This window comes from Vombatus ursinus, unplaced genomic scaffold (genome assembly GCF_900497805.2).
Source record: "Vombatus ursinus unplaced genomic scaffold, bare-nosed wombat genome assembly UNPS02014802.1, whole genome shotgun sequence".
NCBI classification, from domain to species: Eukaryota; Metazoa; Chordata; class Mammalia; order Diprotodontia; family Vombatidae; genus Vombatus; species Vombatus ursinus.
This window is the reverse complement of record NW_020954580.1, coordinates 6189781-6214567: the sequence shown is the minus strand read 5'-3', so window position 1 is coordinate 6214567 and position 24787 is coordinate 6189781. Positions and strand designations below refer to the sequence as shown.

The 24787-nt window shown below is 40.5% G+C and overlaps 1 protein-coding gene across 1 annotated transcript in view; it reads left to right on the top strand.

The window, feature by feature from the left end:
- Positions 1 to 3141: 3141 nt before the first annotated feature.
- Positions 3142 to 24787, top strand: part of ARPC2 (actin related protein 2/3 complex subunit 2) — a 40380-nt gene continuing 18734 nt past the window's right edge. The window contains exons 1-5 of the mRNA XM_027873493.1: positions 3142 to 3276; positions 10721 to 10755; positions 12268 to 12380; positions 19269 to 19314; positions 22633 to 22819. Coding sequence (XP_027729294.1) covers positions 3203 to 3276; positions 10721 to 10755; positions 12268 to 12380; positions 19269 to 19314; positions 22633 to 22819 — 455 coding nt within the window. The 5' untranslated portion in view covers positions 3142 to 3202. The remainder of the gene's footprint in view (positions 3277 to 10720; positions 10756 to 12267; positions 12381 to 19268; positions 19315 to 22632; positions 22820 to 24787) is intronic.

The following is a 24787-nucleotide window of genomic DNA, read 5'->3' as shown; positions in this document are numbered from 1 at the left end:
TATCAGTTTACAATCTAAACTCCTTGAGGGCAGACTTATCTTCATTCCAAAATTCCTTATTACATAAATATTTGTGGAACGAACTCAATGTCTTCAGGCAAGAAATGTTTGGAGGGGCTGGAATGGGGAGGACGAAATGAGACACAGAGGAGATGGGCCAGATTTAGCTATAATATTGTTCATATTTATATAGCACTCAACTCCATTTTACACACAAGGAAACAGGATTTTGCTCAATTTCACAAGGCACAATCAAGATTTGAACCCACCGTTCTTCTGAATCCAAGTCTATTTCATCAAGGTCATTTGTCCCATGTCACAGAAGCAAGAAGTGGTCTATCTAGCACATTATGGAACCTAGCTCTTTTTACTCCAAGTCCAATGTTCTTCCTACTTCAGGAGTGTCCTCTCTGGGACTGTTTCCTCATCTGGAAAACTTGGCGGGTTTGGACAATCTGAGTTCCTTCCAGCTCTATGCTTCTCTCTCCAGGTGAGTGGATGAATAACCCACTCATTCCCATTGATTTGCTTGACATTTACGATGTATCTCTGTACAGAGCACCATACCAGGTATGAGGGAAGAGGCAACATTTAGATAACAAGTGAAGCTGACACATAGTTTTTAAAGCATACAGAGTACTTAACATGTATTATATTTGATCATACCATCTGTAAAATCAGCAAAGAGCTATTATTATCCCCTTTAAAATGAGAAAACTGAGGCTCAGAGATATTGAGTCAATTAATAAACTTTTATTAAGCAGTTGCTGGGCATTGTGCAAGGCACTAAGGATACAAAAAGAAACAGTCGCTGCTGTCCAAGAGTTCACATTCTATCAAAGGAGACAACATGCATATATATAAGTACATACAAGACATATACAAGGCACATACGAGGTAGCCGAAGGCACTAGATATTAAGTGGACCAGGAAAAACCTCCTGAAAATGGAACTTGAACTGAACTGAGTTTTGAAGGACGTCAGGGACTCCAAATGGCAGAGACGAAGAATATTCCAGGCATAGGGGACGACCAATACAAAGACACAGAGACAGAAGATGGGACAAGTAGGTCAGAAGGGACCATAGAGTGTGTGGAAGAGAGTTATGCCTAAGGAGACTGGAAAAGCAGGAAGGGGCCCTGTTGTGAAGAGCTTTAAAAGTCAAACTAAATTCATATTTGATCCTAGAGGTAATAAGGGAGCAACTGGAGTTTGAACGTGTATGGAACAGGGAACTACTCAGTCATGTCTGTGCTTTGAGAAAATCACCATGGTGGAGGATGATGTGCTAAAGTGGGGAAAGGCTTAAGGCAAGGAATTCAATTAGGTCAAGGAGCCAGTAACCCAGTTCCCTCCTGACTCCAGAATCACTTCCGATTTACCATAATGTTTTCATATATAAAAAGTCTCCCCAGTCTTGTCACAATAAGTGCACACTGCAAGCCAAAACCACAGGATTGGGGGCTGGAAAAGATTTTAGAGATCATCTAATCCTACCCCCTTGAAGTCCCTGTGAGGTTGTGACTTGTCCAAGGGCACACAGGTGGCAGCAGGGCCAGAATGCAGACCTCCGCTTCTGAATCCAGTACTTTTCCCAACACTCTTTCCAGTGACTCCTTGGTCCCTCCTTCACGGATCTTATAGACCTAGCAGAAGTACAAGACTCAAGTACAGGATACCCTACACAGCACAGCCTATATGATATAATTCTAATACAGGAACTTTCTGCAAAAGGTGAAAAATGTGCCATGAAGTCTAGGAAGAGAATCAAGGGAGGCTTCCTGGAAGAGACACTCTACCATCTTTTGAAAAGGAAGAAACCCTAAAGACTAGTAATCCCTTCTGTTTACATGTCTAAATATCTATCTATATAGAGAAAAGGGGTGGGGGGAAGAGAGAAGGAAGCTAGGCAGGACAGTGCATAGAGCACTGGAATTCGGGTTAGAAGGCCTGAGTTAAAATCTAGCCCTGTGTGACCCTGGCCAAATCAGTTCTCAAGTGCCGCCTGCCTCAGTTTCCCCATCTGTAAAAACGGGGATAACAGCACCAACTCCTGGGATCAAATGAGAATTATATTTGTAAATAATTTCGTAATTTGTAAATAATATTTGTAAAGCACCTGGTACATAGTAAGTTAGCTTTTACTGTGAATGATAAAATGATTGTAAAGTGGCCGCTTATAGACAGTGCTTTATAAGACGTCTCATTTTTTTTTTGGTTAGGCAATGGGGTTAAGTGACTTGCCCAAGGTCACACTGCTAGTAAACGTCTAGTTTCTGAGACGATGTCTCATTTGATGTTGACAACGGCCCCGGGAGGTAGGGGTTGTTATTAACCCCATTTTACAGACTGGGGAAACAGAGGCAGGGGGCGGCCTGCCCAGGGTCAGCCAGGATTTGAACTCGGGCCTTTCTTCCTGCCTCAAGGCTGGGGGCTCGGAATACTGGCCACCCGGCGGCCTAGCCGGAGGGGAAGCCCACGGCCAGCCGAGGTCCAAGGCTAGTTCCCCGGGCAGGCGCGTAGCAGCTGCCCCGGAGGAAGGCAGGTGAAAGCAGACGGCAGCTACCGCGGGAGGCGGCGCTCCGCAATGACAGTTGGAAGGGCGGGGGCGGCCCCGAGGCACGATGGGAAAGCGGAGGCGTGCGTACGTGCGGGCGTGCGTACGCGCCTCCGAGCAGGGCGCCGTGGGTGGTGCTGGCGGGCGTGGCCCGCGCGCGCCAAGCTTAGGCGTAGCGGGGCGGAGACCAGCCGGCCCGGGCCGCCGGTGCGTGCACCCGCCCGCTCACGGAGGCTGAGAGGGAGAGGGGCGGGGGGAAGAGGAGCGGAAATGGCGCCACGGGGCCGCGCGCCGCGGCGGCGAGCGGAAGTGGGTGTGAGAGCGGAAGTGGCCGGCTAGAGCCGGGGCTGGGCGGGGACCGGGGGCGCTCGGTGAGACGGCGATAGCGGCAGCGGCGGCTGCTCGGCGAGCGGGTGTAGGCCAGGTCCGGGCGGCCAGGTCGCCGAGGCGGGAGGGCAGGGGAGGAGGGCTCGAGCCGCTGCGCGTGTGTGGAGGCGTGCGCCCTGCCCCCTCCCCCCTCACCCCGCTCCCTCTCCCCACCTCCCCGCCCCGGCCGGGGGGCAGCCTCGCGGCTCCCTCCTTCCCCCCCCTCACCCGCCCTCTCTCCTTCCCCGGCCCGGGGCAGCCCCCGCAGCCGCCGCCGCCATGATCCTGCTGGAGGTGAACAACCGCATCATCGAGGAGACGCTCGCGCTCAAGTTCGAGAACGCGGCCGCCGGGTGGGTGAGCGCGCCGGGGCCGGGGCGCACGGACTGACCCCGCTTCCTCCCTCCAAGCCCCCACCCCCTCCCCCGGGCACCGGGGTCAGGAAGCCCGCAGGGAGTGGGGCGGAGGACCACTGGGCGCGGTGGGGAAGGGGGATGGGGGTCAGAGCCGGGGTGGGCGGAGGGAGTCGGGGGAGCAGCCACCCAGTCATCGTTCTGGGGGATGGGATGCGGAAGGACCCGGGGGACCTCTGGCGCTCCCCTGCGCAGGGCGGAGAGGAAGTGTGGGTGTCCTCCCCCGTTCCCTCTCCCAGGTCAGACCTCCAGCTGAGAAGATGGGATCTCTCTGGCTCTCCTCTGCCCCGGGCAAAGCAGGAGAGCCGTGGACCACCGTCTTCTCTTTTTTAAGGCAAATCTGCTGCTACCTACACACACACACTCTCACACTCACACGCACACGCGCGCACACACACACACACACCCTTATCTCTCGCCTGAGTTTCTCCTTTCCCCACCCAATGGCCTTCCTCTTGTGATTTATCCTTTAAATTCTTAAAGTCTACTACACCCCGGTGCCTGTAAGGCTCTAGTCCTAACTGGCTTACATTCTTCTCCACTCTTGGTCAAGTTACTAAATGACATTCCTTCTCTTTGGACCTTTTAAAGCTGGGCTTTGGGTTGACCCTGTGATTATCCTGCAGGCATCTTCACTGTTCTGCACATGGCAGGCATCTAATAAACATGGGTTGAATTAAATTTTTCCAAGGCAAGCATTTGTGACCAGCCTGAGAAGCTGCAGATGGCAGAAAATTCTCCATAACCCTCCTTCCTCTCTCCCCCCCCCCAAAAAAATCAGGTTGCTTTTTTAATATTTAGAGCATATGGCCAGGGAATTGGGCTCTAATTCTGTGTGGCCTGTAGCAGTCTATCTTTGTGGACCTGTTTCCACAGCTGTGGGGCTCGTTGTCTCTGTTTTATAGAGAAAGAAATGAATAAAGAACCCCCTTACTGACTTGAGAACTAAAAATGTCACTGCTTTGAAATTCACAGAAGTAATGCAGTGGGGGAAGTATTAAGCAGTTTAAAATAAGCTAATCCAAGAAGCAGTGAAAAGAAGTATTTTTAACCCATTATTTCAGTCCAGTACACTCTGTACAGTGGGCCCATATATTTTATCATTATAAAACAAAGCATTTTTGTTGTTGTTGAAGGGTTACATGAAAGGAATATATGTGCTTCTGGAGGGAATTTTACAGTTTACTTTTCAGGTGGTTATTTTCATGCCTTTAGTTTTCCCTCTAAGCTGCTTTTGCATTTTAAAAGTTGAAGTGAATAACCTCCAGTTCTTATTTGGGTGACTTTATTGTACCTTGAGCAGGCTAGCATTTAGGAGGAAGTTGAATTAACTTCTGCATTTTTACAGCTGATTTTAGTGCCATCAAGTCTTGACAGGCCTGAAGCTGAGGCAGGTTGGTTATGTGTAGATCTGTGTGATAAATGTGTGTGTGTGTGTTTTCAAGCATAGGCATGTCTTGCGGTGAAGGAATGCATTTACTTCTAATTATGTTTTAATTTATGACTGAACCATCCCATTATTCAGACTTTAGCTTTTTATTTTTCTCTTAAAACTACTGCTACAAATAGCAGGTGGTTGTTTCAGAGGGACCAAAACTAATTGGGAATACATTAAGTAGATACATTAAGTAGATAGTTCAGAATTGATCACAAAGATGAGGTGTAGCAAAACATGAGTTAGCTTTTTTTGAGTGATATGACTTGGGACAAGAGGGCTGTGGAAACTAGCCAGGATGAAAACTGGTAGGATTCTGCTGAAAAGTTTAGTGGAAATGGCGAAAAAATCCCATCTGCATAAAAAAGAAGTGTATTCTTAGGCCTCACTGGATATTGGTTCTCTGAGATTGCAAAGGCAGTGCCTCCCAAGTAGATGTCCTCAGACATACTAATGGAGTGGTTACCCTGATTTAGGGCTTACCAGAACTTCCAGCAAAGATAGACGCCTGTGATTACCATGTTCTAGCAGTGCTTTCAACCACAGGCAGGACAGAAGAGAGATGTGTTGTGGGTAAAGAGCTCTTAGCCAAAATTACGAGACTTTGGAAGGATGTCTCTTGGGATGCAAGGTCCAAGAAAGACACCTAGGAAACTACAGATTGGGATTCTTCTTACTGTTAAGTAGAACTCCCCATTCATAGTCCTTTCCAAAGTGTGAATCTTGTGTTCAGATTATTTAAATACAAGAAACACCAGAAGAACTCCCTGGAATTCTTATTCAAAATTCAACTATCCTAATTTTCTCTTTTTGTGAATGATTTTTTTTCCCCAATGATCTGGTAACCCAGTGCTTATTATAGTGATATCTCAAAAAATGTCAGAATTCCCCTTAGAGCACTGTTATCTAAACAGTTTAAATGAACACATTTGAACAGTGGAAACTTTAATTTGGAGGCCATGCAAATAAAGCTTAACATTTACTCCAAGCAATTTGCCTTTCATTATTTACTATTATTTTTGTGGGTATTGGCATATTAGAGGCAACCAAGTTTCTTCTCTAAATAACACACTTATCTATAAGTTGACATCTTCTTGATAGCCTTCAAACTAAAATGACATGATAGACTAGAAATAGCCAAATTATCATGAATATCCATGAAAATTAGCGTGGATTTTTTTCATTGCCTTTCCCTCTACTCTTCTGGATGTTGGATAAATGGTATTTGTCAGGTCACATCTTCACATCCTATCAGCATCACTGCCCTACCTTTGGAGAGCAACCTTTGCTTGAGGAAAGGGCTTCCAATTCAAGCAGAGGTTACACAGCAAATAATTTGTCTGTTCATCACTGTATACACCATAAGAATCTTATTAGACTAAAAAGTCTGGCTTTCAACTTGTCCGAACTTTGAATCCAAAACTATAGGAAGTGTTGTTAGATGAAGATGGCTAGGGTGGCTGTTGAGTTTACGTTGGCCCCGTACCCTATCCTGTGTATATTTGGGGGAGCTATGGTTATGTGAGGGGAACAAAGTTGCTTGGGAACTCAGCAAATAGCAGTGCCAGTTGAGGTGGACAGGTGCTGTGGAAAGACAAATTTGAACAAAGAATAGATTCTGCAACACACTACAGATGTCCTCTGAGGAGCAGTCTGGTCTAGAGTGATTGGGATACTTAAGGATAAAGAGTGACTTAGGTATATTTGAGAGAAAATAATCTAATTGATCTTCAAGTTCATCTACCCTAACCTCACCCCAGATAGAGCCAAGTGAAATTATTCCCATTTCACAGAAGCTTGAAATTAGAGGCAGGGTAGTGCCATGGAAAGACCAGTGGATTTGGAATAAGAGAACCTGAGTTCATTTCCTGACTCTGCCCCTCCCTGTGACCTTGGAAATATCACTCAACCTCCTTGGGCCTTAGTTTCATAATCCCCAAAATATGAAGGTTGGACTAACGTCCTAACCTAATTCTAGGTTCCTGGGGCCTCACGGATCATATAGTCTAGCTTCTTCCTCTTGAGAAATCTTATCTCCTCACTGATTTTCTGTGACTCTGCCCTGAATTTTGGCAGTTTTGGGGTGTGGGTGTGGTTCATCATTGGGTGTGGTGCTGCTTTGGGAGGTGTCTGGTTCTTGGCACTTAAAAATTTGGTTCCACACTATTTACTGAAGGCCTACAGGACCTACCTACGTGCAGGGTACAATCATCTTGGAAACCAGGGAATGATCAGAAACCTTTAAAGTGAGAACAGCCTTATTTTACTACAGAAGGAAGGCAAAACAAAGGAGAGGTATATCCATACTGATACTGTACATTTTCAAATGGACCAGCATTTAGGGATAACATATCTCCATGACCCCTAAAAGATGGGCTAAGTTGTTAGTTCTTTTGGTAGTACACTGCATTGTAGTGGTCAGAATATTGCATCTGGCATCCAGGGGTCTAGGTTTCTGCCTTTACTATGTATTTTAACTAACTCTGTGACCTTAATTGTAGAATGAGGGCATTAAACAAGATGACTTACAAAAGCCTTTCAACTTTCAGTATATTATCCTCTGAATTTAATTGCCAGGGTCATTGACAGATCAGTAATACATAGGAAGATCAGAACCATAGGAAAGAGGGTGAACTCTTCTTTGTAAGAGGTTTTCATAATAGTTCAGGAAGCTCTTTTGAATTAATTGAACAACTGGTGTCACATGAGAACCTTTCCTATTGAGTGATATATTTTAGTCATCAGATAATCTGATATGAAATGAGTCTCCATTTTCATCATTTTTGTGCCACTGACCAATTCTTGATTTTGTGGGGTAGTCTCATAAGCTCCTGCCATAGTTTCAAGATCCAGAAACTTTGGGCAGGAGTTAGATTGGGCTTTAACTTTTGTCCCCCTTATCTCCTTCCATCAGCCTGTGTCCATGATGGTAAATCAAAAGCTACAAGCACCCTGTTTTAGGATTGAGAAATTATATTTAAAAAATGAGAGATTGCCTTAAGTTACAATAATTTCCTTTGGGATACAGTTATTAAGTCTGTAGCTCCCAAGGTGACTCCTTATGAAACTTCTTTGGTGATTGAACATGCCACTTTGACTCCTAAGATCTTGAAATTTTTTTTCATTTAGATCCTTTTTTTATGTCATTCTCCTTAGCCTCTCCTTGTTCCCCTTTTATGCAGCCTTAAATAGTCAACTAAAATATTAATGACAGTGATTTGACAAATATTCTGTAGTCAGGCACAAACCACTTAGCATAAATCACAGCATTTTCTGCCATTGGGAAATGTGCTTCTGGAATCCTGTAGTCCAGAGAAATTTTTCAGAGTTCTGTTCTAGGATTAGCGCTATAACTATAGATTTAGAACTGAAAGGGACTTCGGAAGTCATCTAGTCTAAATTCATTTTACAGAAAACCCGGTCCTAGGAAGGTTAGTTAAATGACTTATCCAAGGTCACACCGTAAGTGGTAGAGCTGGGAGTCAAACCCAGGTTCTCTGACTCTAAATCTAGTGCCATTTTCCTGCACCAGTGCTTATCCCTGATGTTTCACGTTTGGTGGTAAAGAAAGGAAATTAATTCAGTTACTAAATCCCTGTGCTTCTTCTGAGGCCATATGGTTAGGTGTCTGCAGCCTGTCCCTGTGCTGAACCAGGCAACACTACTCATCACACAGGCACAGCTTACCTCTGCCACAAATCAAGTTTCAACTTCTTAAGCAGCTAGCTATCTTTATTATTCATCTTTTTTATTTGTTATTCTTCTTGAAGAAGGTGGCAACTATATTGACTCTCTCATTTCATCTCTATTTCTTCTAAAAGAAATCTCAATCAGGTTCTGCTAAATATGTGCTGTAGATCCTACCTAGTGCCTTCCTTCTTAGGACCCTAGAAAAAACTATAAATACAGTGTAGCTTTGTGTACAGTTAATACATTTTACCTTTTCAGTGTATGTCTGTCATATAGAATCATAAGATTTAGAACTGGAAGAGGCCTAAGTGAGCATTTAATGTTGGTTTAGTAGGATCCAGTTTCCTTTAAGAATTATAAACCACTTTTTTTTCTGTTATTCCCCTGTAGTCCTGGAAGGCAACTAAATATTAGTCCATTTCACAGGAGAAACAGCTGTAATACAAAAGAGGTTATCAAGTTAATTGTGTGATCTTGAGCAAATTAGAATGAAGAACTAAGAGTGAGAACCTGGATTTCTTCTCTCCTGGCCATGTTGCCAGTTTGGAAAGTAAGGTGGAACCAGTTTGATTGCAGAAGTTGAGAAGGCTGACTAGTATGTTCTCATCTGTGTCCTATCATTATACTTACAGGAGAAAGAAGAGTTCAGTCATTCTTAATAGCTTTTCTGTTAAGCTATTGTGTTGAATGATCATCAGTTATTTATAACTGGGAGATGTGATAGGCTTTCTAACTGATGAGCCAGTATTTATCAAATGCCTGCTGTGTACAGAGTACTACAGAGAAAATAGAAAGATTCAGTAATATCTGCTATTCTTTTGCTTAGACAAAACAGAGAACTTAATATTTATGTTTATACAGGGTGTCCCAAAAGATTTTTTTTAATTTTTTATTAATTTATTTTGATTTATCAACAATCACTTCATTAAGCTTTTGAGTTTTAAATTTTTCTCCCTCTCTCTCCCCAAGAGGGCAATCTGATATAGACTCTACATATACATATCAGTCCCTTCATATTCATTCACACTTTGTCCTCAGTAATAACGTGAATGAGATAAGGAAGCTCTTGTTATACCCTTTTTGTAGATGGAAAAACTAAGACTCAGATGTTAAATGACTTATCTGTCTGTGATCATCCAATCAATCAGCAGTGACATTGGTGCCAAATTTTATAAAATACTGACTTTTAGACTAGTTTCTTTAGACCAGTGTCTTAGAAGATACCACCTTATTTATCCCACAATAGAAAACTAAGCACCTGCGGTGTATAAGAGCACGGTGCTAAGTGTGGGGAGAAAACAGAGCACAAACAAGACTGTAGTTCTTGCCCTCAGGGACCTTACAGTCTAAGTCTAGTAGGGGGCCATAAGACACAAAGCTAGATAGCTATAATGCACAGTACTGTGCAATACTATGAAAACAAAGGCTGTTAGCTTTGGAGGGAGGACTCAGATCAGAAGAGGTGTTGTTTATGTTGAGCTTTAAAGGATGGTTAAGAATTTGTCAGGCAAAGGGAGGAAGGACTTTTAAAGCATATGAACATAGAAGTATGAATGCAAAGCGTAGCATGTGTTTTGGGAGCAAACTGTTCAAGTTCTGTGTGGATTACTAGATAACTGAAGTAGAGATAGTCTGGGACGACTTTGTGCAGGTAGGGACTTTGGGGCAAATCTGAAGAGAAGGATATGATTTGTCAAAGAGGAGTGAAATGGTCATTTTAAAGTGTGGTGAAATGGGATCCTGTAGCCTGAAATAAATCCCCTTGCTGTTTTGTTTTGAAATAAAATTTAAATCATCCTGGAATGGTGCCTGTAGAGTTATCTTACTGCCTGTTAGAATATACTTCCTGCGTCACAGGTGGGATTAGAAAAGCAACCAAGAATTTTGTTGTGTTATTTTTTGTTTTTCAAATTGTCAGCACCTCTATCCTGCTCTCAGATACTAAACTAAGAACAGAAGTACAGTGTCAGCCAAGTAAGGAACATAATAGTAGCAGCCAATATTTGAGATGACCCTGAAGTAATCATGCTTCTTTTTTTCCCCACCTCAAGCACTGACCATGTACAGAGACTGAGAGGGCTTGATTCAGTAGCTGTGCAGTAGGATCAGTAATAAGTTGAAGAATGGTTCATGTAACTGGCTTTTTCAGAAGCTCATTTTAGAGGTTGAGGAAAACCAGATTCTTTTCCCAGTCTTATTGAAGGTGAACTGCAAGATGATTTTATTAATTGACCTGGGAAATTTCTATCTGTTTTACAGAAACAAACCAGAAGCAGTAGAAGTAACATTTGCAGGTAAGTTTTATAACTTCAATTGTATTATGGGAAAATGGAAGACAAATATAAAACAGAACCATTTGTAAAACATATACTAAAAGTCTTAATATGTTCACCAGCAATCAGCCTATATTCACCAACAGTCAGAAGAAATTTTTAGGTGAAAATTTAAGGTGTTAACATCAAATAGCACAGCATACTGGAAGAAGCACAGAAGACAGGAAAATTACTCCAATCTTTACTGAACATACTGTGCAGACTTGAGCAAGTCACTTTTCACCTTTGATTTTTCATCAGTGAAATAAAGAGGTTAACCTCGATCATCTTTAAGGTCCTTTCCAACTACCTATCTTGGCAGAGTAGGCTTCATTCTGTGATGCAAACTAAACCTCTCTCTGGGTTTTGTCATCCCAGAAAATGTTGTACAAAGCCAGGGAATGGGATATCTTCACTAAAAATTCACAAATAAAAGGTTACCTGACAGTAACTGAAGACTTTTTTTGTTCTGTCAGTCTTTGCTAATGCTTCCCTCACCTAAATATCCTGTAAATTAGGATTGATGATCCCATTGTCTCCAAGTAGTTCTCATGTTTGCTTTACACTGTATTGACTTGCACAGATAAGATCTACTGGTTCATTAAAACAGATGGATTTCTCCTTTCTTTACCACCTATAAATTTGGTTATCTGTGAATTATATTTACACTTTTATTTCCTACCTTTATTTGTGTTGTGAATTTCCTTATTCACCTAAGTGCCCTGATCTAATTAGAAATCTTTCCCTTTTTTTGTTTTTAAAGCTGTATCCAAAAATGTTATACCTGCCCATGAAAACTGAGATACTTTTTTTGTCGCTGTAGGGGAAATTTTGGGAGATGATGGCTACTGAGTTTTAAATATAAAGTACATTCTGTTTCTAACAAGATAAATCATCAGTTGACTGGCTTTGGCAGTACCTTGCTTGCCTCTTTATGAATCTTGTTGCACCTTTGTAAAAGTAACTAGGATATATGTGTGGTTCACAAAACTAGGTTGTTCAGTCTTGTTTTATGAACCACACAGTGTAGTTGTACCATGCAGTCTATAAACCAAAATACAATGAACCATCGGGTGAAAAGGTAAATACATTAAAACTAAGCAAAGTAGCCTGGAAGTGGCCAGGAAGAAGGAAGGCTGCCAGGATTAGAGAGCTTGAAAAGGCTTTTTTGTCTGTGTTCTTTATGGCAAATGAGGGCTTAAAATCATTTCTACCAAGTAACAAGGTGTGACTGATATAAGAATAGTTTAGTGGGTTTAGATAAGATTAGGGAAGCCAGTACTTAGAACTTCTAATCGTAGTATTGCCTCTGACTTCCACATAAAAATAAAATGTTATGTTTTACTCCAGTTTTCATTTTTTGTTTCATTTCATACTGACTGTCTTTAAGAGAGCATAAGGATAAGCTAATGATCACAGAGCTTTCCAGGAGAATGTGCTGAGTAATATGCCCCCTGGCCCACTAAACATCCTCACCCTGTGCTTTTCCCATAGACTTTGATGGAGTCCTTTATCATATTTCAAATCCCAATGGAGACAAAACAAAAGTGATGGTCAGTATTTCTTTGAAATTCTACAAGGAACTGCAAGCACATGGAGCTGATGAGGTGAGTGCCAGGCTATTTCCTTGTGACTCTTTTGTGTTCCACCTTGTCTTTCATTGGCTGCTTCCCACTGAGCAGTATAAGCTAAATCTGGTCCACCTTCTTCAATGTGCCACACCTAGCAGAGGCCCGTCTGAACTGTTTTCCTTACCTAACCAGTGACTATCAAACTCTTTATCTCACAGTGAAGTGTTACATTTGTTTTTTTAAATGACCCGCCCCCTCCAAAACTGAAGAATTTGATGGTCTCTAAGCAGAATAGATTGACTAAAGACTGAATGATGTACTGACTTCTTTGAAGATGAGCATTGTCTATATTTCTTGACCATTAGAAGAAAGAATAGCTAGGGCAAGATGTGTTTGATTATGCATTTGGTTTTTTTATAGGCTTATTAGTTGTTAGAACCATTCTGACTAGGGATACTATACAAAATAGAGCTTCTCTACCAGATTTAAAAAAAAAAAAAAGTTGTAGGCTTAGTTCCCCATTCTAGAAGTTAGAAGAAAAGCCCCTTTCTTTTTGGTTTTGCAAACTGAGTGTTCTTTGCGCCTGGACTCCTTTCTGACTTTAGCTGTCTTAGAGGAAGTAAGATGGGGTGTCGAGGCATTATGAAACCCTTAACTGCTGTACTCCGTTCATTGGCTGTTGGCTGATCTCTACAGTGACAGGTTTAGTTCCTGTTGAACTATATTTGCTCTGGGGAGGGCCATTTATGGAAGAAAGAAAATGCTTTTACATTACTGTATGCATGCTGTGGTTGGGTTTTAAAGCAGGAAGTATGACTCAGTTCCTGAATTAGTTTTCAAATAACCTAGTTTTAGCAAACTGAGTCCTTGCAGTATTGAAGGAAGACGTAGCGATTTCCATTCATTTTCTTTCAAGATAAGGGAAAACAATTATTGAACTGCTTAAAAGGATCACCAAAAGGAGTTCAATGATATTTTATAATTTCTAAATAGCTTTTAACAGACCAGGATTTGTCTAAATGTTTTTCTTCAAGTTTGAAGCTTCAGCAAAGTAAAGATGGTCACTTCCCTTGGCGGTCATGATTTGCTCTATCATGAGAAGTTCAAGAGGAAAAAAATGTTTACAGAGTAAAGTTTCTTTTACCGAGAAAAGAGATGGGGAAAGGGGGAACTGACACTCAAACACAGTCTTTCAAGTGCAGGTTTGTCATAGGAAAGTTCCAGTCAACGTCCTCTCCCCTGAGTGCAGCAAAAAAGAAATGAGCTGATGTTCTAAGAAGAAGGGGTTTTACTGGCAGAGTTAGTAAATGCATCAGGCAGCTGATAAACCTTGTGTAATAATTTTCCCCAGCATAGAAAACCGTCTCTTTAAAAGTCTTGATGAAGAAAGGGGAAAATTACTGAGTTCAGGTTCTTCAGGCTCCTCTCCTGCTCCATGATCCTGGGAGAAAGAGACGTGAGAGCAGGTTGCTCAGTTTAACTGCCAGGGTCAAAGAACAAGCACCCACTGCTTGGGTGGAGTGAGGAACGTTCGCAGGCTCGGAGCCTCGTCAGCAACGAATCACTCCCTGAGTTGGTTAAACAGTGACCAGAGTGTGATAATGAGAAGCAGTGTGTTCCATGTCTGAGGATTTAGCAGGCTTCTTCAGAACAGAAGGCATCTCCCGCTGATGGGGGAAAGATGTGACAGTGACAGGCAGCCTCCTGATGTCACATTGGAAGAGGGGGTGCAAGTTGAAAAGTGAATCATGGCGAAAGTGCGTTTCTGGAGTCATGTTGAGGAGGCAGTGGGTTTGCTGAGGTGGGAGGAAAGGGGTGATGACAAAGTGGTTAGATACAGTATGAACTGGTCTTGAATACCTGTTAGATCTTTGTGGAACGTAGCTAAATCTTGAGATTCAGTTTTTGCCTACTGCTCATTCACCTTTTTCTCACATTCTTCAGGAAGTGAGAGAAGTATAAAGAGTACTTAGAGGACCAAATTATAATTTGTCAGCTTCTCTTGATCCTCTGGGTATACATAGGGCTTATTTTTCAAACACTTTAAGGTCTGAGGATTTTATGGTCAGCTCCCTCTGTACCACTTAGAAGTCTATGACCTTAAGGCTCTCAGTTCACTTCCTCTTCTGTAACACATAAAGAATAGAGATGCAGTGCAACAAGTGTTTATTAAATGGCTGACAGGTGCTAGGGGCACTGTGCTAGGAACTGGGGAATACAAAGATACACTGAATGTCTCATTTAGCTACGAGTCACAGAGAAGGCCATATGATCGCTAAATTGATCTCTGGATTTCTTAGTGGATTGCTTTTACAGAGGCCCTCAAGTACCAGTTAGCTGTTTGCCTGGTCATTAGAAAGGAGAGGACATTTACATGAACCTAAACAAGTTATTTTTTGTGGTTATAGTGAGATTAGGATATATATCTAGCCTCCCAGCCTGAGTCTGTCACTGACTTTTGCTGCCTCTGCTTTAATTTGGCCCATTAGAAAAAGAGTAATTACTTCACATTATCTACCCATGAGGCAATGATTAGGGTTAAATATGTTGTGTCTGTATAGTATAATGAATTACATTGTAAATGCAAAATGTTATTTCTTTGTAAAGACCAGAGAATACTGAAAAGGTTGTTATATCCTTGACAACTTCATTACTGACGCATCTTCCATCTCTATATGTAGTCATCCCTCAGTATTTGCGGGTTTCATATTGACAAGTTTCACAATCGTGGTTTTGGTAGACCATCAATAACTAAGTGGAAATTTTTGGAGATTTACAGGGACACACATATGTAAAAAAAAATTTAGTAAGTCATAAATACCATATATTTTTAATCTGTTTTATCATTTACTGCTGTAAGTATACACACATAAATTTATTATGAACAGTTAAATTTTGTTAAAAGTTTCAGAGCATTAAAGAACTGTAGGCTATCCACTCTCTTTTGGGAACACCTCATTACTCTTCATCTCTCTACCATCCCAGACTGAGGCACATGATTGTTCTCCCAGCAGCGATCTTTGTATTTTGAGCCCTTTCCTTGGAGAAGGAAATTCATGAAGCAGTTGCTATATACAGCTACAATGATGGCTGCGAAAACTTTGCATAGTGTGCGAGATACTAACCTCTATAACATTGAAACTCCAGCTTTTTTATGAATACAGTGTGTTGTTTTACTTGTTTTGTGTGGTAAATAAACATCAGAATTATTCAAAATAACGGTTTGGGGTGGAACCTAGAATTATTTGTAGTTTTTCACATTTGCAGGGGTCCTATGCTCCTAACATTGCCAATTGTGAGAGACAACTGTAGCTGCTTTACTTCTCTCCTTTGCCTCTTTTCCCCCGTCCCTCCATTCTAGCTCTCAGACACAAGAGTGAAAGGAGTCTTCTGCTTACTCTGCTTAAAAAACATCAAGGCTTTCAACTGCACATGGTCAGAAAGAGGCAAGAGGGAGGGGCCAGGCCTCCGATGACAGCTTGGAGAAGTCACTAGCCTCTTACTGTGTGATGGGTAAACAGTGAAATGACTGAGGAAAACCAAGTTCGATCTTCTGAGTATATCAGTTTATTAAGCAGTGAATGCCAGTTGCCCAACAAATCAGGACCAGGCTCCTTCCTCAATTTAGTGCTGGACCTTGAATATAAGGGGAGACAGACTTTTGTCGTTAAAAACATTTGAGCAAATAAGGCGATTAATTAAAAGAAACGCTGCAATATTAGGTAATCTGATTTCAAATTGTAGGAAAGATAAGGGACTTTCCAAGTTGGGAAGGGGAGAGCAAACAGGTACAGTTCCTTGAAATCAGAAAAAAAAGTGTTCCATTCCCTACAACTGTCTGTTTTGATTATTATTTACAGTAACTGATCAGTACAGGGCCAGTTTTCAGGTAAGATATATGGGTTGCTTGAGACGTACAATTGTGAGAAAACTTGCATCAGTCTTTGGACCTGGTCAGCATAACCTAGGTCCTTAGTTAAGGGTTTCTAAGCAGTGGAGAGAAGCAGTTCAGTTTCCTAGCCACCCACGGCTAAATTCAAACAAAACAATAAGGTTTTCTCCTGATTTCCACAACAGAATGAAATATTCTCACAAGACAGAAGTTGGACTAGACCCAGTGTGACTAGAGTCAGTGTGGTTTTACTCAGTTCCCACAATTAACACTTGCTGCCCTAATCCCCTCTGCAGCGTAGATGGGGGTGGAGGGTATGGAGTCAGACTGGGTGCTAACTTGTTCAAGCATCAGGAAGCTACGTTTTTCCTCTGGCTCTTCCATTCCCCTTCCCCCCTTCTCCTTACCCCACCCCCCTTTTGGAAATGTGTGAGAAACGGGACTCTCAAGGGTCATTGTGCTAATAAAACTGAGGTGGAGACAGGAGGCAAATGGACAATGTCAGCAGAGAACCCTCTTTCTCTCCAGCAGGGAGATTAGCGTGGGGTGAGACTGGATATCTAAGGGTAGTGGGAAGGTAGTTCCCTGGATCTAGGAAGGAGAGTGTTGCAAGTTGTCAAAGGGAAAAAAAGCAGCTATTTAAATATCTACCTAGACCCAGCTCAGGACAAAACAACCAGATTCACTGTTTAGGCATTATCTTTGAACCCCTGGTGTCTAACCTCTGTTAACTCTTCTATCAATAGGGTCATTGTTTCCTCACCTACCTGCAGTGATTGGCACCTCCTAAGGAAGTGACCTTTGTTACATTTAAGGTTAAGTTACTGACCACTAGAGGAAACCTTTCAATCCTTGAAGGGCAAGGAACTGAATAGTAATCGTTCTGGAAAGTCAACCCAAAACTGTGTAGTTCTAACATACCATGTTCTTTTCTTTGTTGTCTTCCGCGGGTTTGGAAGGAAAGCTCTTGTGTTTGTTAAAGATTTCCTGGGTCCTCACAAATAATGACTTTTCTAAATTGAATAATCTGTACCTCAAAGCATTAATTAAATTTAATCAAAGCCACATATCTTCCAAATGAAGCTTTAGCGGCAGGAACTGTGTCATACTAAGTATCTCTGTAACCCAAAGTATAACTAGCACAGTCTGTTGCTACCTAGTAGACACTCCATAAATACTTGTTGAACAGCCTCCCCCACATCACTGGGGGCCATCTGCAAGCTTCAGAGCAGTCAGTGTCCACCAAGAGAGGAAATCAAAACTAAGTGCTGGGGAAAGATGGTGCTAGGACAAGCCAGAGTAAAATCCTAAATATATATCTCAGCTATGTTTTCACCTTGTCTCTGAATGTTGACTATAAATTGTTAGAACTAGAATCTCACCTGATTCTACCTAAGAGATCACGTAGTACAGCCCCTTATTTTACAGATGACCATACAGGTTCATGGAGGTTAAATGATTTGCCTAGGGTAGCAGAGCTTCAACCCAAACCTTTGGTTTCTTTAGATTTGTTGGGAATATAAGCTATCACAGATGGAACCATAATGGCTGGGATCCAGCTATCTGTGCCTCTTATTTTCATTTTTAACTAATTTATTTTGAATTATCAACAATCACTTCCATAAGTTTTTGAGTTTTAAATTTCTTCCCCCTCCCTCCCTAGACGGTGTGCAATCTGATATCGGCTATACATATATATTCCTATAATATTTTCATATTAGTGATGTTATAGGTAAGAATTAGAACCAATAGGAGGGACCACCAGAAAGAGGAAACAAAACACAACAGAAGAAAAAAGGATAGCAAATAGTATGCTTCAATCTGCATTCAAACTCCATAGTTCTTTCTTTGGATGTGGATAGCATTTTCCATCATGAGGCTTTTGGAGATGTCTTAGATCCTTGTATTGCTGAAAAGGGTTAAGTCTATCAATATTAGTCATTGAACAGTGTGGCTTTTACTGTGTACAACGTTCTCCTGGTTCTGCTCATTTCACTCAGCATCAGACCATACAAGACTTTCCAGGTGTTTCTGAAATCAACCTGTTCATCATTTCTTATAGCACAGTAGTATTCCATTACATTCATGTACCACAACTTGTTCAGCCATTCCCCAATTGATGTACGCCTTTTATTTTTTTTTTTTATTTTTTATTTATTTATTTATTTTGGCGAGGCAATTGGGATTAAGTGACTTGCCCAGGGTCACACACACAGCTAGTAAGTGTCAAGTGTTTGGTCTGAGACCTGATTTGAATTCAGGTCCTCCTGACTTCAGGGCCAGTGCTCTGTCCTCTGCGCCAGCTAGCTGCCCCTGCCCTTCCTTTTTTTAAACTGACTTCAACTTCATAATTTTTAAGAACACATGAGAAGCTGCTTACTGGAATCAGTCAGGGTGATCTTGGTTTTTGTCTTGGCATTTACTTAAAGTTAGAGTATTGACTTAGTCAACTGATAAGTAACACAATCTGCTCTCACACTCAGGGTTAGAGGACAGTTGTGCATAATGTGGTAGGACTTTGAGAAAAGGTGGACAATGTAGAGGGGAGATAATGTCCTACAGGGGTAGGTGACAAGACTCTGAGAAGACAGTTTCAGATCTGTCTTGCTTGGTTATTCTTGAATAAGTGTCTCCTACTCTGCCCATAAAACAGAGTTAGAGGGTGAGATTATGGACCTTTATTTCAGGAAGAATAATGACTTGATTTCCCCCTCATTTTGAAATTATTTCTTTTCCTCAAATCTCTCATACCACTCATAACACCCAGAATGTGTGTGTGTACGTGTGTGTGTGTGTGTGTGTGTGTGTGTGTGTGTGTGTGTGTATTTCCTGTACTTACCTCAATAAAAATGTCTTGTCTTATCCCATCTCCCTTCACACCAGATTGTTAAATTTCTAGAAAGCAAGCTTTGTCTCCCCAGGTCCTGGCACATAATAGACCCTTAATAAATGAGTTGAATTGAACTTTACAAATAAATTATTTTTGAAAAGTAACCTTTGAGATGACATTATGTTATTTTTTTATTTTCTAGTTATTGAAGAGGGTATATGGAAGTTTCTTGGTAAATCCAGAATCAGGTAAGCTTCTGTAGACTACCACTTATACCTTAGCTTTTGCTAAGGACAAAAGGATTTAATCTGAATGTTGTACCTTTCTCTCTCTCTTTTTTTTTTAAACACTTACATTTCATGGACTCAGTTTTTCCTCTGTATAAAAAATAGCACTCATGGCACTACTCTTTCCTATATAAGTAATGATGGATATATCACCAAAAAATAGCATGGACAACTGTTGCCTAGATTTCCAGCCTGAGGGCTGCCATTGTTTGCCTGTTATGATTAAAATGTCTTTTGGATGAATTAAGCAAGCATTGATTTTTCTTTTACTGCTTCTTTCTTGTCTCCTGCACAATTGGAAGAATGTTATAGCTGAAATTGGGAGAAAAATATTTGTCTTCTCTTAACCTACTGTTAATGCTCAGCCATGGACTAACTCCAGAAGAGTTGAAAATGTCTGTGACCCACTTTGATGGGCACAGCTATGAGTTATTAGAACTTTTATTTGGGAAGAACTGGTCACTTTGTTATATCTGTAATTGAATTATATTCCCATGCCCTAAAACAGTCAGCCTGGCTCCATGCTGAAATAAGATTTTAAGTTATAAAGCTGTTTGAAGATAAGCTATTTTCAGAAATATGAGCATCATTTGATATTCAGGTAATGCCACAATTATGCCTCATTTTAAAAGTCTTCTGGAAACGAAATTGGCTACTTTTTTAATGTAAAAAAAATACAAATAATGCAAAACAGTATTCTTGTGTTTAATGATTTTATTTTTAAACTATAACACCTATAATTCCCCACTTCCACCCCCTTTTCTGTCTTGGAATGTATTCCTTGCAGCCTGTCATATTACTACATCTGGTAACCGTTTCTGACAAAAAAGTGTCGTTAAAATGCATGCTCTTTGTAATGAGTGTATCATAAAAGAGACACACAGAAGAAAACAACTTATTGTGCCAGCCTCTCCTTTCATTACCAAGGACCAAATAAAACACAAAAGTCAAAATTCAGAAGCAGAAACCTGATTTTGATAGATTGGTTAGGAAGGAGATGCTTTCTGGAGAGACAGAGAGAGAGAATAACAGATCTTTGTTCTTCCCTTCCACCCCACACCAATGGCAGAAGACCATCATGTAATAATGTATATGATTGCCACAGAAACTGTATACAGTATACTATTAAATGCCAAATTAAAGAAAAAATGAACTGAAATGCCTCCCATTACTTTGGGATCATTTGTCTAATCCAATTTAGAAATATTAATCATACGGTACTGAATTTTTATTCCATCACACTGCCTAGCATTCTCCCTTCATTGTTCTTCCTTAAAATCTGAGACTTGCTTTAGTCTTGCCCGTATTTGTTTTGTCTGGCTTCTAAAATTCGGTAAACCCCAACTCTGGAAATATTCCCTTTCTTATCTTCTCCCAGCTCATCTTATTTATCTGGTACCCAGGTACCCAAAATGGGGAGGTTATTATAATTATTTAATGTTAGAGTGCCAACAATGTGCTAAACACTGTCCAGAACAGAAATTTAAAGAACTCATGACCTTAAAGTTCATGATCAGAATGGGTCAGGCCCAACAAAAACACAGAATGGAGACACTCTTGGAGAGTAACAGCACAGAAGTCTGGTATGTTCAGCAACTTGAAATTCATACCACGCTGGTAAAAATCTATTCTGTGCCCAAGTCTCATCAGTTGCCTAGGATATGAATCAGCTCTATTGAGATCTCTCTCATTCATACCCAAATGTCTCTTTATACACAACCCCATATCATTTGGACCTTTTGGCTCCTATTAGCAGCATATCTAATCACTAGTTGCTGCAATTCCTAGTTCTCACAGTGCTTATTAGATGTTAATTATGTAGGTTCTTGGTATGTTACCCTGGTAAGAAAATGTCTCTTAACTTACCCTGAACCTAAAGGAATATTTTATGGATACATTTATCAACTGACAATTCTGGCTTTATATTCATGGTTTTTAATAGCATGTTCCTTTTTCACAAATGTCTCTAGAACAAGCCAAATTTCTGATTGAAGTTCCCAGATTGTGTTCTTGGAAGCATTGTCTTTGCTCTAAACTGGAGGTGTCAAACATGATGTCAGTAACACTCAAGGGAACCAGATTAAAATGAGTAGAATGTTAATATGTGGTTTTCTAAATCAACATGCCACTTTTTTCAAGGATCCTTATGAATAGTTTATTAAGTCTTTCATTCTATGTGGGCTTGGTAACAGTGCTTTCAACTATCAGGCATTTTGGTGTCACTTAGAGCTTTTATATTTGTTAAGTGTTTTATATTTGTAAGCATCTTAGAATATAAGATTAACTTTACTTCAGCCTACTGTGGTAGAAGGAAATGGGTAGTATTCTGCTTGTTTTACATATAGGGAAATGAGTCTAGAATTAACTTTAAGTAAGTTAATGTTAAAACTCTAGAGCTTTTGTCAAAAAAGATTAGTGAGGAGAATTTGGTAGACTTTTTATTATTTTTTTTCAATTAGCAAAAATGTATTTTCCCTCCACACTCCCTGTCAAGCCAAACAGATTCCCACATTGAGCAAAAAATGTCCAAAAAATATATTTCAGTCTGCCCTCCTGAGTGCATCATCTCTCCGTCCACAGATGGGTAGCAAAATTTCAGCATGGGTACTCGGGAATTATGGTTGATCATTTCATTGTTCAGAGTTTTTAAATCTTTCAAAGTTGTTTATCTTTACACTGTTATAAAATTGGTCTGATTCTGCTCTGCAGAATCTTTATTCTGCATCAGTTCATACAAGTCTTCCCAAGTGTCTTTGAAACTGTTTCCTTAGATCATTTCTCATGACACCGCAGTATTTCATTACATTCACGTACCATAATTTGTTCATCCAATCTCTATTTGATGAATATCTCCTTAGTTTCCAATTCTTTGCCACCACAAAAAAAGTCCTGCATAAATATTTTTTATACATGAGTCCTTTTCCTCTCTTTGATTTCTTTAGGCCGTGGGCCTAATAGTAGTATGACTGGGTATGTAGTTGAATGACTTTGGGGGCATAGTTGCAATTTGCTTTCCAGAATGGTTGGACCAATTCACAGTTCCACCAACAGTCTAGTGCTGTACCTATTTTCCAAAGCCCTTCTGACATTTCTCTTTCCTTTTTTTTTAATAACCTTTGCCATTCTGATCAGTGAGAGACAAAAGCTCAGAATTGCTTTAATTTGCATTTCTCTAATTTTTAGTGATTTGAGGCATTTTTTTTTCACATGACAAATAGCTTAGAATTCTTTGATAGACATTTTAAGTAAGATTACAGTTGATGGATTTCCCTTCCTTAGGATACAATGTCTCTTTGCTGTATGACCTTGAGAACCTGCCTGCATCAAAAGACTCCATCGTGCATCAGGCTGGAATGTTGAAACGAAACTGTTTTGCCTCTGTCTTTGAGAAATACTTCAAATTCCAGGAAGAGGGAAAGGAGGGAGAGAACAGGGCAGTAATCCATTACAGAGATGATGAGACAATGTGAGTATAGACCATCATGCCTACACATCACTCTTTACAATTACAGACTAAGGAATGATCCTAAGAAGATGAAGTTATTATGGTTTAGTATGCAGTTTGGGAGAATTGTGTGTCTGTCAAAATAATAGTCCCTTTGGAAGTCACTACTTTTTAAGTTATTCTTCCTGTGGCTATTGGGGGGGGAGGGGGGGGGCGAAAGTTCTGTAGCATATGGTTGGCCTGAGGACTTCAGCTTTAATGCCTTTTGTTTTTTATTTCTCCTGCCCTACTGTCTCTCACATATTCCAGAGGGTCATATGAGGAGCAACCCATTTATTAGTGGCTTTTGTTGTCAAGACAAGGTTATTTAAAAAAAAAAAAAAAAGGCATTTACTATGCATCAGGCATTGTGTTAAGTGTAGTCAAGCGAAACAAATTCCCACATTGGCAGTATCCAAAAATATGTCTTAATTTGCACACTTGAGTTTCATCCCCTCTCTCTGAAGAGGTGAATAGTGTGCTTCACCATGGGTATCTTGGAATCATAACTGCTGAATAATAGCTCTGAATTATCAGACTTACTCTTGATTTTCATTTACAGTACCATTTGGGGAGAGAAGAGGAATAGTGTGACATTGTAAAATACGTTACTTAGTGTAGGGGATATACATGACTGATAACCCTTACAAGAAAAAAAGGAATTAATTTAATAGTCTCATGTGAAGCCATTTTTATCTCTACCTCATGGAATTTCCTAAGCCACTGCTGATAGAAGAGAGAAAGTTAGAAAGTATACTGATTAATACTTATGTATACTATATTTAAACTAGATAGAAGAAAAACACGGTATTTCCATTTGAGGAGCCCACATTGTGAGAACTCTGAATGTTAGCTCAGTATCAAAAGCTCTTGAAAGCTATAGAAAAAGTCTACTGTGTCTCAGTTTCTGTGATAGAAAAACAAGGACTGGATTAATGTGCTACATAGGAATATATATGGAAGATTATGAAGAGTTAATCCCAGGTTACATGTTAAAAATTATGCTGGAAACCTAAAGAACTCTTAATTTTCCATGGTATATAGTGCTCTCTTCTACAAACAAGTTCTTGGATGTAGAGCTCCCTTCTCCCAGGCCGGGTCGCCTGTGATTGTGCACCACGGCCCACTTCCTGACTGAGGCTACTCAGGAGCCACCACTAGGGCTCCTCCATCATTACAGGAAGTAAGAACAAGAAATATGACAGCAGTCCTGTCTAGTGGTTCACTTCATTTTTAGCAACCTCTGACTACCAAAGAAAGCATTTGGGTTCCACTTCCAGCAGCAGCATCTGGGGATGTGTGTTGCCTTCCTTCTCAGTCTTTAAAAATCTGATCCAAGCAGTTGGTGGGCAACTTCTTCTTGGAGAAAGTGAATCCCTAGAGTACTTGGGAACTTTCCAGTTTGCTAATAACACTGTACTTTTTTTCTCTTTTTTCATTTTAACTACCCAAGTTTAACTGCCTCAATAACTTTTTTTTTACTTTGTACTCAACACAGAAGCTTTTGAGCAGCCTTTTAAATATATAGAAAAACAATCCATTTCTATCAATAGAAACTACTACTTTTAGCGTCAGATGAAATTAGGTGAAATTAAACACGTGTTCAAAAAATTTTCTTTCAGAAACATTAAAATGGTATCAGAATTAAATTGCAGAAACTGAAAATCCATTGTATATATAAAGTACTTCACAAACCTTAATTTGCTATAGAAATGTTAATTAAGGTAAAGGTTAATTGGAGGCATGAATGGTTCTTTCCATAGTTCTTTGTGGGCTGCCCTTGCTTCTGGGGCATTACAACAACTTAATCAGGTTGACTGTTGGTATTCTGTCAGCTTACGGATTTTTAGTTTTGCTTTCTTGCCTTCAGTTTCTTATTGTGCTCTCAAAGTTACATTTTACTGAATTCAGAATTAAAGATCATATAGTTCTATTCCTTAATACGGTTTC